Here is a 17,016-nt window from a genome sequence, read left to right on the forward strand (position 1 = left end):
TTTATTGCGAAATATGTACCACGGGCGAAGCCGGGGCGGACCGCTAGTTTTACAATAAATTTAAAATAGTAATATATTGACTGACCGGTTGGCTTGGTTTGTAGTGACCCTGCCTTTCAAGCCAGAGATCATGGGTTCGATTCCCACCCAGGGCAAATATTTGTTTGATGAACAACAATGTTTGCTCTATGTCTGCGTGTTAATTATCTATATAATTATGTATTTATTTAAATTTATATTTAATGTGTATATTTATCAGCCATTTATTTATTGAGCAGTTAATCCTTAACCAAACGTTAATTCTTCTATCATCCTCACATCGTCATAACATTTCAAGTCACACCCAAAGAATATTCAAAGTCCATTACGCTTAATGAGAACCATCAAGTGAGACCAGGAAAATTACAAAGCAATGTCACAAGGATCCATATAAACGGGCCCAAATCCCAAACTAATAAATATGCCAATGATTCGCCATCCAATTCGGGTTACTTCAGAATCTTTCCGAAGGGAATCTGGCATTAGCATCTGACACGGCGGGACCGTTTACTTTTGTACGTTATTTTAATCTTTGGTTATGGAAATTGTGTTTGCTTTTATGTATCTATCAATAATTATCATAGATGCTACCTGTCTTATATAGAACGTAACATTATTACTTCAAATATATATACGGATATAAGTAAAGAAAATTATCCTCTGTAGTTAGATTAAGTGTAGAATAGTTAAATAATCAAAAACATTATTGTTATAACGATATTTTGTGCCTATTTTAAGCAAAAAGGAAGACATGTTAAGATATGAGAATACAATTTTAATGTAAAAACAATAACTCTCTATAAGGATTAAATAGTGTCTTCTTTCTCAGCACCAAACTAAACAAAAACACTTCAATTACAACCACTAAAATTATTCCATCCAAACAAAAGCAAACCATCGTTGAAAATAACCCGATAATTAAGTTTCGCTAATTGCGATGCGATAGGATAAATAATTCAAAAACGCACCGATCTCGGATCCCGCTAGTTATAAGTTCTCTTTCAGACCCTAAGCCATCTTTGAACGCCAACCTTGTTAAACAAACTACGCGGTCGGAAGTTTGTTCGGGGCCTTAATTTATACGTACCGTCTTTAATTTCGTTCTGAGATTTCAATGAGGGGATTTGATTAAAAATCCGGAGACAATGCAACGCTCCATCGCCGAGATGTCTTTGTAAACCTTATATTCGATTGCTTTGAAAGCTGATTAATAAAATTCGATTGTAGAATGCTCCGTTTCTTGGATTTAACTGTAACTGTTTTGTGCGAATTCGTAATGTGTTTTGTTTAAGGTTAGCCGCGCTTTTCCGTTTTCGCTGAGTTTCATTTGTTTTAGGTTTAATTTTAAGGTATGATCAAAGACGCTTCATTTTTTTAATAAATTTAGAAATAAGCATTCTTAAGCATTAGAAAGATAAACAAATGAATAATCACTGTCATGATCGTAATTATTTATTATGATTAAGTGTTTTAAGCATAATAATATGATTTATCTATTGTTTTTCACATGTGAATTTGTAGATTCTGTCGGTGAGCGAACCCATGCATATTATTGCCCACCTCTGGAGGGAGGGAGTGCTCTATTTTTAACTATTGCATTAATTTTATTTACATTTAAACAGACTGCTTTCCCAATAATTAAAAATAACATAATACTAATAAGAGAGAGAGAGAGAGAGAGACCAAATACCATTTATTCTATTTTTAAAAAGCAACTCACAGTGAAAAAATGTTGTGTGGATTTATGAAACCACGGTAAAAGTGAAACTGTTCGAACGGTTCCGAACACTGCTTTATACCTACTCGGCAGCCGACCGTCACGCGACATGCGCTACACAGACCAAAAAGTTTGAGACGATGTAATAAAAGTTTCACTTTAATAACTCTTAACTTAACCCTCTAAAAGTTAGGGCACATTACCAAGCTTTAGTAGTTATCAGGCATGTACCAAGATATGAATATATTATCCCAAATACCGAGGTAAGAATGTCTTGCGATTATAGTAAGGCGACCGTTTAGAACAATATCTTAAAAGCGAGCCAAGTCTCTGAAGTGAGGAACCAAGAATTTTCCACATACACCGAATTTCAACGGGAACAATTCTGACATAGTTCCCTTAACTTATCCAACAGAGGTTTCGTGAGATAATTTTCAGGTTATAAGCTATTCGCTATTGGGTGCTGTAGTCTTGGTGATGTGTGAAGACAAGTTTTACTTCTTAAATTTTAGAACATAGATAAAACAGTCGAAGGTACAAAAGTAAAAGCTTATCATGTAGTATCAGAAAAAACATTGAATTTCCTCCAATCACAATGTTGAATGAACGAAGAAAAGTAAGAAAGAACGCTTCAAGAAATACCAAGTACATATTAAGTACCACCTACGACAATCGTGTCCCCTATATTTCATTCATTCCTATTAATCTCATGATATCGCCGCCAAAAAACTCCCGATCTTTTTACGCAATTCGTCTATTGTCTTAGTGTCTTAGTAAAACATTTCATATAATAAATGAAGCATATAAAGTATGGAGGCGAAATGAGATCCGATCGAGGTATGTGCCTTAGGCACTCGCAGGTTTATCATGAGGCTAATGAACTTGGTAGGAGAGTGACGATGATTTTTATTATTGATACTCTGAGATGTATCCTGGAAAAGGAAAAACGTAATATAATTATGATATAAGAGTTAATGATATAAAAAATATAAAAAAAAACTTGGAAGTATAAAATATGGAAGGATTCTTTAATAAAGAGAGATGGTTAAAATTAAGATAATGATCAACATTAAGGATTTTAACATATAACAGTATTGAAGTATATACTAAAAACATTTATTTTATCCTTGTAAACTCATTTTGGTTGGTATCAGGCAATTTTGACACTAATATTGTAGTATTAAAGCGATATTTACAGCGTTTATCTTTTTATTGACAGCTAACAATTGTTACTTATACTGAACACCATTATTTTAGGTCTAAGCAAGCAAAGGTTCAAGTAAGTACTTCGTTCACCATGCGCATAATTTCGAAACAAACAACGAATCATTTTCTACCACAAAATATTTACAACCATTTATCTCTCCTCCCCAACGGATCAGAACCTTATAAAATTCCCTGCACGAATCGAAAGACTGAAACGAGTTGCGCTATGCGGTACTAAGATCAGCAATTTATAACCAAACTTGACGGAATCGGGTCCATGGCAAGTTAATGAAGGGACCCAAATTATTCCTCGAACTGATTCCGAACAATGGCCGCAAGTCGTTAATTTACCAAGTTTCTGTACAATAGGAGTGACGGCCTACAAGTGTATAAGATTGATGTTTGACCCTAAACTTAATATTCATATAACATACGATGTGTTACCGAGTACTTGCCATACGTAGAAAACATTGTCGCTGATTATCCCAATTAATTTGATATTATTAGAGGCATATTTATAATCTATACTAATAATATTATAAAGCTGAAGAGTTTGTTTGTTTGTTTGAACGCGCTAATCTCCAAAACTACTGGTTCGATTTCAGAAATTATTTTGGTGTTAGATAGCCGAGGAAGGAGACGCGGAGATACGCGGGTGATGCCGCGGAGCTAGTAGACTATATCTAGACAAGCCAAAGGCTAAAAGATCCCAGAATATGATTTGTTAATCCATATTATTTTTATCTACTAGTTTTAACGTATTAAGAACCGGATAGATATAATATATTTCAAAAATATTTAAAACGAAATAGACGATAAATTTCAGTTAAATTTAAGCTTTTCCTCTTGTTGTTTTCTTTGTGTTGCTCAATTAAGCAAACTAATAATAATTTATAATTTCTCATTTTGATCATATTATTTAAAAATCTAACTTAAAAATATTTTCCATAATTAGATCGAAAAGCATTCAAAGCTTTCGAAACGGTTTGAGAAAATATTTGAGATTTAGGGAACGAATAGTGACCACTGACCATACAAGGCATTGATATCCCGTTCAAAAGTAATACGTCTATTACAACAACAAAAACTAATATAGAAAACAGGATAAAATAAAAACAAAAGTAGATTCATTATTTAAATCTTAATAATTATGAGATCATTAGAATTACGATTCAATAATTATTAATTGCATTTCCAAGAGTTAAAAACATCTTTTACAATAAAATATTATAGTATGTTATACTAGGTATTTATAGTTTCGTATTTTTCAAATATCATTTTTTTCTTAAAGAAACGTCTAATGTTCGCTAATCGTATAGATTATGAATAAAAACTTTGCTACGAGTTAGAACTTTCCCGAAGTCATTACGTCTGAAGTTTTCTTGTTAGGACTGACAACACTTCGAACTTTTAACAGGACCCCTCGCGATTATGTACGCCTAGTACTTTCGATTTATCATGCTATTTGTTAATGAAGAAATATTGTTTTTTTATTATGTATGCGTATTGGATGCGTATATTATTTAAAAATGAAATTATAACAAAATAAAGTATTTAGTGGTATTTATTTATTTAAATATTGGATATTTTAGATTATTATTCAAAGAATTATGAAAAATAAACGCTTTCGAGTGAAATTCGTACCTACTGAATGGATTTTGCTTAAAGAATAAAATAATAATAGATTAACAAATATCTACATAAAACCATTGTTTAGTTAAATTCGATCAATATAATAGGCATTATTACATTTTGACATAATTTTATGGTAATGGAAGAATAAAAATATTAAATCGAAAAATTTTAAGATCTTACCTACTCGGTAAAATAGTGTATGGTCATTTAGGTTATCTGACGCACTCGAAATGACGTATCAAATATTAGAATTGGTATAATGTGACGCGATACTGCGCGTGTGATGCTAGAGCCAGGAGAATGGAATGTAGTGACGCGCCATCTTGTATTTTGAGCGGGAAAATTTGTTACCTAATCATTGAGATATACATATATGGAGACGACACCGCCTACATCACTTATGTTCCGCTCAACATACGCCACATGACGTATGTTGAGCGGTTTTTTTTAATGGTTTTAAAGTGAAACGCATCAAATATGCCTTCGTGTGTGTTACGATATTGCACAAATAATACAAATAATACGAAAATGTGCAAAGGAATAACTTTCATCGGTAAGAACCTAACTAGATAATAATTTTTAAAACTTAGTTAGAGCAAAAAAATGGCGCACAGATTTTGTTCGTGGTGTCTCCTCCATACGTATAGTAATATTATCTCAATGTACCTAATAGTGTTTACCAAAGATGTTACGGGAATCAGTAAGTTTTCGTTATATTTGTTCTGGGCTTTTTTTAATTATGAAGAAGCGAAAGTATATCAATAGGTAAATATTAATAAATAAATGTAGACATTTAGTCATCTAGGAGAAATACCTACTAGCGAAGCCGCGTCTGATATGCTAGTACTACATAACCAAAATAATGGTATTTCCCATATGAAACAGCATAATACTGTGAAAGAATCAATCGCATTTGTTAATAAATAATACCTATAGTGCAATTGAAACCTGTGGTAAATGCTATTTGGGAAATCCTAACTGTAGGTACTAGTAACATAGGTAGGTATATCGCCGTCATAAAATTGTGACAATACAATTTATTGCAAAGACCCTTATAGCCAACATTATAAAAGATTTTACATTAACATCAATTTAAATCTTTTTAAAAATGATTCTAGCAAAAATTTTTTAGACACTGGAGAGAAATTTTTTCTGAAAAATATAGAGCGTAAGTTCGGAAAAAATATTGCGTCATGTTGTATAGAGTTAACGCGGTTTATTTGACATACTTAAATAAAAAATAAAAATACTGTATATAAAAGGATTATTATTTATTTAAATATTATCAGCATACCATCTACCAACTAAACGAGCTAGAGCTAAGAGCTAATCCGAAATATTAAGTCTATGTTTAGAATTTTGTTCCCTCGTAAATTTAAGAGACAAGAATGTTCACAAAGTCGTCTTCTCATAATCGTGGCCAGGAATTTTGCCGTTAATATCTTAAACCCAAGTAGCTTCGGGCACTGAGATGTACGAAAATATAGGATTAGGTATTATGTACGGAAACTGCAAAAGTCTTGAATGAAAGAGCTTTTTTTGGACAGGCTGTTTCGTTGAAGACTTTTTTTTGGAAAAGTAACATAGTCTTGAACCAATTGGGATACATATATGTAGGTTTAATTGATGGACGCTCTTGTTTTTATATCACAGATTAGTAAATAGCTACTGTTGATAAGTTATGTTATACCCGGCGCGGCGAATGATGATCCCTATGACACTGACAATTATTCTCAAGAGACAAACTTGTAATGGCGTCACCATTAAATTAGAAACGTATTGGAAGCGTCTAAAAATGGCATTTATTAATTTTTACGTAGCTTTATGCCATAACAATGATATTCTGTTGGAATTATAACAATTCTTAACATTTACGAGAAATTATATCAATCTGACTTTACGTTTACGTCCTACAAAATTTACATCGTTGGCATTTATCGACTAGTGCGGAAAGTATCGATAAACAAATTTCGATAATGGAAACGAGATCACATTTTTTCCATGCTTAAGCTTCAGTTCATTCACTATTGAATGGAACAGAAGTTCGCAGCATAATTAATTAATTAATTACCGTTCGCGTTAATTTACTTACCTATGATAATATAAGTTTTTTAGACAAATTAAATGGGGGCTTCCATTTTCACGATAAAATAATATACACTGTGTTAAACGGGTTAAAAATTACGTGAGAATGATAAGGCGCATTTTTATGTTTTGGAAAACTTTCGTTTTACTTTAACCTAGTTACTTAATCTATGCAAAAAACTTAAATTAATACAACAACAACATAAAAGACGTTAAAAATTTTAGTTAAAAATTCATTTTATAATATTTATAAAAACATGTTTACCGACGTGGATGAATGCAAACCACGCCTTTGCCTATAAAATAGTAAAATATCGACACGACCCATCATACGAGCAATCACTAAGACGAACTGTCATAGGGATCATCATTCGCCGCGCCGGGTATAATACTTTTTAAGAATGTGTATGATATCTTCTTGAAACAATATTTGACAAGTACACAAAGACTTTAAATACAAACTTAGTAATACTTTAGAATTTGCAAACAACCTTATAAAGCTTATCAATTTCCACACAACACTAACATACATTTAATCGCACTTTAATAATAGATGCCACATCCATCCATCCATACATGAATGTCCGAAAACCACTTTACTTGATGCAATAGTTTCGAGTTATCCTACACTGTTACAGTTTCTCCCCATTTCGCTCTATTAGGCAAGAAACAGTCTTAACCATCCACTATCTGGATGTCATTTAAAATTCTACTTATTTAGCCTTAAGTTAGCTTTTAATCTAAAGATAAGTATCTAGAAATCAAATGGTATAATATTATATAACTGAATAAATTATTTGTTTGAGCGCGCTAATCTCAGGAACTACCGAACCGAACCATTTTCATCTATATAAAAAGTAGAGTCATACTTCCTAACTAAATTCGAAAGTTACTCTACCTATGTGTTTTTACACTTAAGTCACTTCAATGAAAACTTTGAAACTGATATAGGTACCAAAACTTGTAAGGAAATCAAAACATGATACGAATGAAACGGGGGGTCAATGTATGTATCTCTAATAGCTGTGGATGGAAAACTAGCAATTTATACATGTGTTAAAACAAATTGTATGAAAATACGTATCTATTTCTGTGTAAGAATATATCGTATCCAATGCCCACTTTTTGAAAATATTTCGTTATTTTATTTTGCAGGACTAGAAAAAATATACAATGAGTATGTTATGTACTAACAAAATAAAAAAGTGGCAAAGATGAGCAGATACTTCAAAATAGCATATCGTCGAGAAACGATTAGATTTCGTAATCTTGATAGTTAAAAAAATATAGGAAAATTGCATTTAAATAAAAAGATATAATAATGGCATTTTAGAGGATGCCACTTTTTATCAAAATTGTCACTAGAGAAAAGTAGTCGATACACAAGTAGCTACGTAATAAATACCTACTCAAAATTACACCTTTTATCCTTATAGCGTATTATAATTTCGGCTACCTTTTAAGGCCAATGACAGACGTATATTAAAAGCCGAACCAAATCATATATTCATTAAGGGACAGTGCTCCGTTACGATCGTGTTTAATATTGGTATAAGTACTTAATATATTATAAATAATTACAATAATACAAAACATAGTGGCAATGTACTACAGTGAAAAAGCAGTGTTATTTAGAACTATATTTATCGGATTCATATTGTTATTATGTGCATCTGGTTAGTATTTTTATATGATAAATACTTTTGATATTATTGATAACCTCTTAATACATGATAGTTATAATACGTGTAATGTAATAAATCATGCGAAAATGGATGATTTAAATAATTGAACATTTGAGATTTTTGTACTCTTTTATAAAAAAAAGACGGGTTGCACTCCGGGAGTGCCGGCAGAAGGGAAAACTTGATTATTAACGTTGAGCATGTTTAATATTTTGGAATGGTATCCGTCTTACGCTTTTTCGATCAGGTCACGTGTCCTGACGCGAGTTTAAGATTATATACCCATTACAGAAAAAGTGCTCAACGCCGCTAAAGAAGTTTTCACTTCAAAAAAGTATAAACAATGGTCCTCCAATACTATTGTATAAAAACATTATCCCGCATCAAGCCATAATAAAATTAAATAGAAAGATTTGTCACTTCTTATTCTATAACATGTAAAAATAAAATTCACTCAGTTTCAATAGAAATAGACGTTTCATGAAATAACATATTATTATAACTACTTCATGAAGTAAGACGAATTAGCCTAACCTTTTAATCTTGTATTCGTATTTCTCAATACAGACATTATAATAATTAAATAAATAACTTAATTTTAGGAATGAAACTCGATAATTTATTTATTCAACTTCTTTTAGAATCGCTTTATAATCGTTGTAACACATAGATTAGATAATTTAACCAGATATTCAGGAAGGTGTATGCAGTATATTAACATAAACAAAATTAGAAACACTTACTTTCTTCATCATCTTATTATAAACTAGCTTTGCGCCCGCGGCTTCGCTCGCGTTTTCAAAGAAAAACCCGTTCCCGTAGGATTTCCGGGATAAAACCTATCCTATGTCCTTTCTCGGGTATCAAAATATCTCTATACCAAATTTCATGCAAATTGGTTTAGTAGTTTAGGCGTGATTGAGTAACAGACAGACAGACAGAGTTACTTTCGCATTAATAATAATATTAGTATGGATTTTAATCTTTCAGATTCGAAAAGTATATTAAATAAAAACAATTCACTCTTTCGTATTAAATATTCAAAAAGAACTTCAAGCGACTCTTCCGAAAGGGACAAAATTATCTTCCGTGATAATCAGATCCAGTATGAAACGACTGAAGGAGCACAGGCAATGAGAATGCACGATGATCCGTGTGCAAAAGTTGTATTACCAAAACCACGTATGACAGGCGGAAGAATTAGTGAGCGTAGTGAGTAAAAACTTTATTTCATCAAAACTTGATAATAATAACATATTTTATGTAATAACATATACTATACTAGATTTTCGCCACAGGTTTCGCCCGAGATTTCAAAGAAAAACCTCGCATAGTTCCCGTTCCTGTGGGATTTCTAGCTACCTACATACCAAATGTCATTCTAATCTGTTCAGAAGTATTTGCGTGAAAGAGTAACAAACATCCCTCCATCCTTACTATTTTTAGCATATATAATATTTGTTGGATTAGTAGGATAGATAATTTGAATGCTGTTTGGTCGGGCATAAATAGAATATCTATATTATCTGTATCATATATTATATCATACACATAATAAGCGATTTTATTTACTATTGTTACTATTTAATTTTATATTATCGTTTCAGAATGCGCTCAATATTTGTCAGAAATGTTGAACCGAGACACATTAAGCGATAGAGAAGAAAGATGTAAGTAATAAAAAGTTTATAGAAACTACTAGCTTCCCGCCCGCGGCTTCGCCCGCGTTTTCAAAAAAAAACCCGCATAGTTCCCGTTCCCGTGGAATTTCCGGGACAAAACCTATCCTATGTGTTAATCCAAGTTACCCTCTATATGTGTGCTAAATTTCATTGTAATCGGTTGAGTAGTATTTGCGTGAAAGAGTAACAAACATCCATACATCCATACTTACAAACTTTCGCCTTCATAATAGTAGTAGGATTAATAGACCTTCAAAATAAGAAGTAAAACACTGTCAACAATTAAGTTTGTGTTTGAAAATACTTCATATCCTCAAGCTTTATATTGAAAGATTATTCGTAATTAATTAAAATCTCAATTTAAAATTGATGCAGAATATTAAAATTATTTTATATTTTAAAATAATATTATCGTTTCAGGTCTCATGAAACAAGGCAAAGTATCAAACCACAGATCATTCACGATAATGAGTAACCATGCGACGAAACCAGGCCAGTTTCCACACATGGTATGTATGAACATATTATGGTATGAACTCACTATTGACTTTCAGTGCTGAAAAATAAACTTAAGACTTTACAAAACTCTGTAATAAGGGTATTGACAAAATTGCTGTAAAAAATTATGTATTAATAGTATGTTTACGCGGAGACGTATATGATGGTTCTGTTACCATCTCTGTACAATTTCTCAAATTTTTCCTTTCCATTTAATTCAGAACAATCGAATCCATATAATTTTTATTTGTGAGAGATTTTTTAGATAACACTTAAGCAATTTTAAATGCATTTAATCTAATCTTGCCGTTAATTACAACAGGAATTGAAATAACAGTAATTTAATTTTGTTTTGTGCTTTCCGGTATAAAAATATCTAAGCATAATATCCAAAAAAACTTGTATTTTAATATGTGTTTATTTGTCGTGACAAAATCAAACGTTTATCTCGAGAAAAAAAGAGCGCCAAAAGTGGTTTATCGCAGATAAAACCAAAACTAAAAGTAATTACACAAAATGCTCTGACAAATATCTTGCAAATGTTTTAATATAATTGTTTATGAAAAAAAAATCATAATAAGTATTACCATGTCAAGTAGAAAACATAAAAGTGTGAAAATTAGAGCTAACTTGGTGATTTTTTTTTATCGAGTAAATTTTAATATTTTATGTTTTTGATTAAACAGAATCGTTGAACATATCATCTAGTTTGATATATATTTTATTTTTTAGATTTGGTCTTGCATATTACACGTATCATCTAATAGAAGATTGGTTATTTTGCTTTATGCGCCCCCTTAAGCAGTGTGTTCTATACTTTCAGGCTGCGTTAGGATGGCGCAGAAAACGAGGGAACAAGCTTCTGTTCCTATGTGGAGGTTCCTTGATCAGCCCCAACTTTGTGCTGACAGCTGCTCATTGCACTTCTATAGCGACCAAAGACCTGGTCACTGCAGATCCGGAAATCGTTCGTCTTGGAACTAGAGTTATTAAGGTATATAAATTGCAAAGCTATTAGAGCTCAAGTTTTTAAAGGAAATTAAACAAAATATTTTTGAGCTAAAAATTAAATATAAATACATGAACCCAATTGTATCAACAATCATAATATTATATTTCATAATTTCTAAGTAATCACACAACAACAACTGTTTTAGTTAAGTATTTAGTCTCTTATACCGAATTAACAAAATTCGCTTTTACAGCGGAAAAAATACGAAACTCCCGTCGACGTTAACATAAAGAGAATCATCCGGCATCCATACTGGGACTCGCCTAAGAAATACTACGACATTGCGTTGTTAGAACTGGAGACACAAGTGCAGTTCACCAAGCTGATACAGCCAGCTTGTTTGCCGCTAAAATTCTATAAAGCTGTCAATGCCACGGTCACTGGATGGGGAGCTACAGATGGTAAGATATATTGTTTAAGATAGATTGTATTTATTAAATAAAGAATAGAAAAAATCGATCACGAAGCGGGACTCGAACCCGCATTACGCCAATCCGGGGCGGATGCTTGACCAACTCAGCTACTCGTGACCTGCCAGAGCAATCGAATTTATTCTATTCTTTCAGTTTTACGTATTTCTAGCTAAGCCACGTAATTGAACTAAGGTAAAGAGGTCCTACATCGGTTGGCTCTACATAAAAACTGACAACTTTTTCAGAGTGCAATGTAGTACAAGCCCTACAATGTCTAAAGCCTAAAATGTTTTGGTTGGACCATGATATCTAAATATTTTAAGAGAGGTTATAAGTATGACATGGTAAACAGCATTGTAGCTTCAATTTTAAAATCTTCAAACTCAAACTCAAATATTTATTTATTAAATTAGACTTCTTCTTTTGAAACGTCATTAGGTACATTATATTTTTAACATTTACCACCGATTCGGAAAGCAGTATCTACGGAGAAGAATCATCTTCATCCCCCTATCCAATTAATTCGGTCAGTTATTAATATGGTGCATGTACAATGATAAAAATTAATGGTATTACCACAAACAATTTAAACACAGTACTTATACCCTTAAACCAGGGATCTGTCACTTTAATCGTTGTCTAATGTCTATGTGAAATACGACAAAACCAGATTAAATAGAACCCGCGCTCAAAGATAAGCCCTGATTAAAGTTTTTTTTTTTTTGTGGTAAGACACTAATGGCACAATATACAGATACAGAGTTTACTATGCAATAAACTGTTTAAATAATATATGTTAACATGTTTAATTCTGATGATTTTGTATCCAATTGTATCCTTTGTTTTCAGCTCGGCTAGCATCACAAGCGTCAACGTTGCAACTAGGGCGTGTGGACATCATAGACACGAAACTGTGCGACCAACTCGGCTTCATCTACCGGGATAGAAACTGGTGGGGCCTCAAGGAGCACCAGATGTGCGCTGGCAAGATACAGGGAGGGGTGGATACTTGTCATGTAAGTCTGTTTATCATTACCATACACAAACATACATACAGACTGTCGCTTTTCGCGTTCATTTCAACAAACTCTATTTATTTTCAATTTACAAGTATTTAACAGGAATTCTTACTCCAAATTATACCAATAAATAAGGTATTTTCACCTTTCAATAATAACGTCTACACATATTAAGGTTAAATCTTAACTGTAGATAATCAGCCGATACTCTCCCAATGCATAATATCTTATATTGATTTACATCATTTTCGTGTAAAAATTTTTACATGTTCGTATTTTTTACTACTAATATCACTTCTAATAATATTCGGATCATAGATAGCCCTTTGTGATAAATAAATCGCAGTATCATTTCAAACATAATATTCATGGTGTATAATATTTTGTATACAGGGTGATTCAGGAGGACCACTTCAAGTGGAACTCAAGAAAACGCAGCACGAGGGAACTATGCACATGGTCATTGGAATAACGTCATTTGGATTCCAACGGAACAAATGTGGTCAGAAAGAACAACCTGGTATTTATACTAAAGTGGCCAGCTTTGTTGACTGGATAGAGGGTGTTGTTTGGGCTGGCCAATAAAATAATAAGTAGTGGCACAAGACAATATGGCGGTCATGATATATGTATGACGCTGAGCTTTCGGAAAGTTGTATCATCCTGTATAGATTTAATTATTATTTTTATTAACTATTCTGCTTGTCAGAGCATAATACTTATAATTAATATACGATTCGGATTAGACTAACTTTGTGACGATAAGTGAAATTTTATTCTAAGGTATATATTGTAATTATCACTATTAGCAATATCAACAAAAGTATTTATTAGCCAAGTTCTATAGGACAGTAAGTTTAGAAAATATTCTCAATTTGAGTAAAATTTAGTTGGTTACGTACCTAATTATTTTTCCTAAAAATTATTTATTGCTATGAATGTTTTACGTTTAATATTTTTGTGATCCATTAAATATAATATTTTAATACTTAAAACTCAAAAAGAACTAAAATTATTAAAATTAACAATAATTTATTTATTCGTAGATATTTTTAGATCATTTCCATACTATCAATTGATTAACAGTAACAGTAACTTTATTAAGTGTGTAAATTATGTAGTACTTACTAGCTTTCCACCCGCGGCATCACCCGCGCAGTCAAAGAAAAACATAAATAAATCCTGTTCCCGTGGGATTTCCGGGATAAAACCTATCCTATGTCCTTTCTCGGGTATCAAAATATCTCCATACCAAATTTCATGCAAATTGGTTCAGTAGTTTAGGCGTGATTGAGTAACAGACAGACAGACAGAGTTACTTTCGCATTTATCTTATATATAAAAATGAATCGCAAAATGTGTTGGTAAGCGCATAACTCGAGAACGGCTGAACCGATTTCGATAATTCTTTTTTTATTATATTCCTTGAAGTGCGAGGATGGTTTTTATGTAGAGAAAACGTAAATATGTACCACGGGCGAAGCCGGGGCGGACCGCTAGTAGGTAATAATAATATTAGTATGGATTTAAGTTCAATGTGACATTTTTTATTAAATAACATTTTGCTCAACTTAATATCTAAGTATTTATGGTTATTTTATTGTAGGGTTGATTTTTCAATGTCCTTATCTAAAGCATGAATTCGCTAGAAAACAAAAGAAAGAGATAATTGTAAAAATCATCCCATATTTTTTTGTAAATCATACGGGTATAATATGTTAATAAGTTAAAAATAAATGTATAAGTACTTACCAAAAAATTGTGAATATTTCTCGTAGTAAGTAATGAAGAAAGGTAAGAATGAAGAATTTTAACTTTTCGAATTTTCTAGGACTGGTAATTACTATGTAGGTATGTTTAAAAGCGAGTTTAGAATAAATTTAGAAATGTATTATATTTTAAATTAACTATAATGGGTAATAGAAAATTTCTAACTATAAAATGTCTCGTTTAATTTTAAAAGCGTAATTTTTATGAGATTAAATAAAATGATTTTTCGTATATTACGTCGTCTTCTATATAAAAAATAAGTCGGGTTTTCCTTCCTGACTCTACAACTCCAGAATGCACGAACCGATTTCCACGGTTTTGGATTTGTTGGAAAGCTCCGTGAGGTTTATAGCAAAGAAAAGGTGTCTCTGGTGGCGAAACGGAGTTCGCCCGGTTTGCTAGTCGTTTATAATTAATTGAATATGCAAAAAGAAATTGTATTGCTAAGAAATAATGCATGTTTTTTCTAATCCACTCATCTTTTTGAAGTGAAACTTCTTTATCGGGGTTGGACAAAAATTTAGTGTAACATTTTTGCGTTACGCCGTACGCGTGACATTTTTGCGTTACGCCGTACGCGTGACATTTTTGCGTTACGCCATACTCGTGACATTTTTAAGGTCATAAAGAAGTTTCACTTCTTACGTGTGTACGCTAGTACACGCATACATTTTTTTCTATTAGCTAAAAAAATATTGAATGTTTAATATATAAATTGCAGTTTCTGTTTATACACATATGTTTATTAATTTGTATATCTAGTAATCTCTATAATAATAATTATGTAGATTACGAACAATTTGATATTTCTGCATTAATTTATTAAAAATGTACATAAACATTTATTCTTATAAAATTAATTTTAGACATATACGTATCGTCTGAAATATAAAGTGATTTAATATACTTTGTGTTTTATTTTATTTACCTCTATTACATAATTATACTTATGAGAAAAATGTACATTAAAAACAATTCATTCCACACATATCCCATATTATAATAAATAGCTATTTTTCGTAGAGGATATCGTATATTATATCAAGTTAAACATGTTTCTAAATATTTATTAATAAGGTTTCTTAAACATATGGTACATGGCTATATTGATACAAATTATCAAAAATACCGTTTACCTGCCCCCCTAGTCAAGTGGCTTTCTGTTAGCGTAGCGTTCAATAGAATAGACTACGAATGTATGAGATTGACGTAACCTATAGCTACGTTTATCTACAGCCTACGTCAATCTCATACATTCGTAGTCTATTCTATTGAACGCTACGCTAACAGAAAGCCACTTGACTAGGGGGGCAGGGGCAGTACTTCTATCGATAATTTTATGGCCCATAAATTATTTTCCATATTATAACTTTGATAAAAAATGACTTATAGACAAACATATTTTTTAGTTAAGCAGAACTTTTAGTTTAAAAATTAGCTAAACATAAAACATTGTAATATTAAAAGGATAAAATACTAATTTGTATCCAAAAAAAGCAATTGAAAAAATATATTAGGCCTTTCACATTTTATCAATTTTATATTTACTAAATAATATAATAAACATTTTTTAAGTTCTGAACCATTATTTTTTTAATAACTCTGCGAGAGGCAGGAAATCGTATCTGGCCTTTACTGTATTCAATAAAACTATACCAATATTATAAAGCTGAAGAGTTTGTTTGTTTGTTTGAACTCGCTTATCTCGGGAACTACGGGTCCGATTTGAAAAATTTTTTCGGTGTTAGATAGCCCATTTATCGAAGAAGGCTATAGGTATATATCATCTCGCTAGCACGGCTAGTATATTATAAAAATATATGTGACTCTATCTAATTGTTTATATTATATTGAGTTGAATGATGTTGAGTATTCGGATACTATAATTATATGTATTTTTAATTTTATTTGGTAAATCTAATACATATTATAAAGGCGAAAGTTTGTAAGGATGTATGGATGTATAGATGTTTGTTACTCTTTCACGTAAAAACTACTGAACCGATTACAATGAAATTTAGCACACATATAGAGGGTAACTTGGATTAACACATAGGATAGTTTTTATCTGAAATCGGAAATCTAGTACTTGATAATACAATAGCTGAAAAAGTTTAGTTTCGGATATTCCGATATTTACATATTTTACGTTTTGTTCTTAGTATTTCAATTAATAATCAATTTGTTTTGAACATAATTGTCTGGTTTTGTCTGCAGTCTGACATAAAAGGCCATGAAGTACTATTGTATTTTAT

The 17,016-nt window shown here is 31.6% G+C and overlaps 1 protein-coding gene across 1 annotated transcript; it reads left to right on the forward strand.

Moving 5' to 3' along the window:
* The first annotated feature begins 10,475 nt into the window (after positions 1 to 10,475).
* LOC149900315 (serine protease snk-like) lies at positions 10,476 to 13,577 on the forward strand. Its single transcript, XM_090113020.1, has 5 exons — positions 10,476 to 10,558; positions 11,371 to 11,541; positions 11,753 to 11,960; positions 12,822 to 12,988; positions 13,385 to 13,577. The coding sequence occupies exons 1-5, from the start codon at positions 10,517 to 10,519 to the stop codon at positions 13,574 to 13,576; spliced, it is 780 nt and encodes a 259-aa protein (XP_089969146.1). The 5' UTR covers positions 10,476 to 10,516; the 3' UTR covers position 13,577.
* The last annotated feature ends 3,439 nt before the right edge of the window (positions 13,578 to 17,016 follow it).

The sequence above is a fragment of the Colias eurytheme genome, chromosome 19 (genome assembly GCF_061535395.1).
Source record: "Colias eurytheme isolate Ceu_HAF_F1 chromosome 19, ilColEury1 Martin Lab GWU primary, whole genome shotgun sequence".
Classification (NCBI taxonomy): domain Eukaryota; kingdom Metazoa; phylum Arthropoda; class Insecta; order Lepidoptera; family Pieridae; genus Colias; species Colias eurytheme.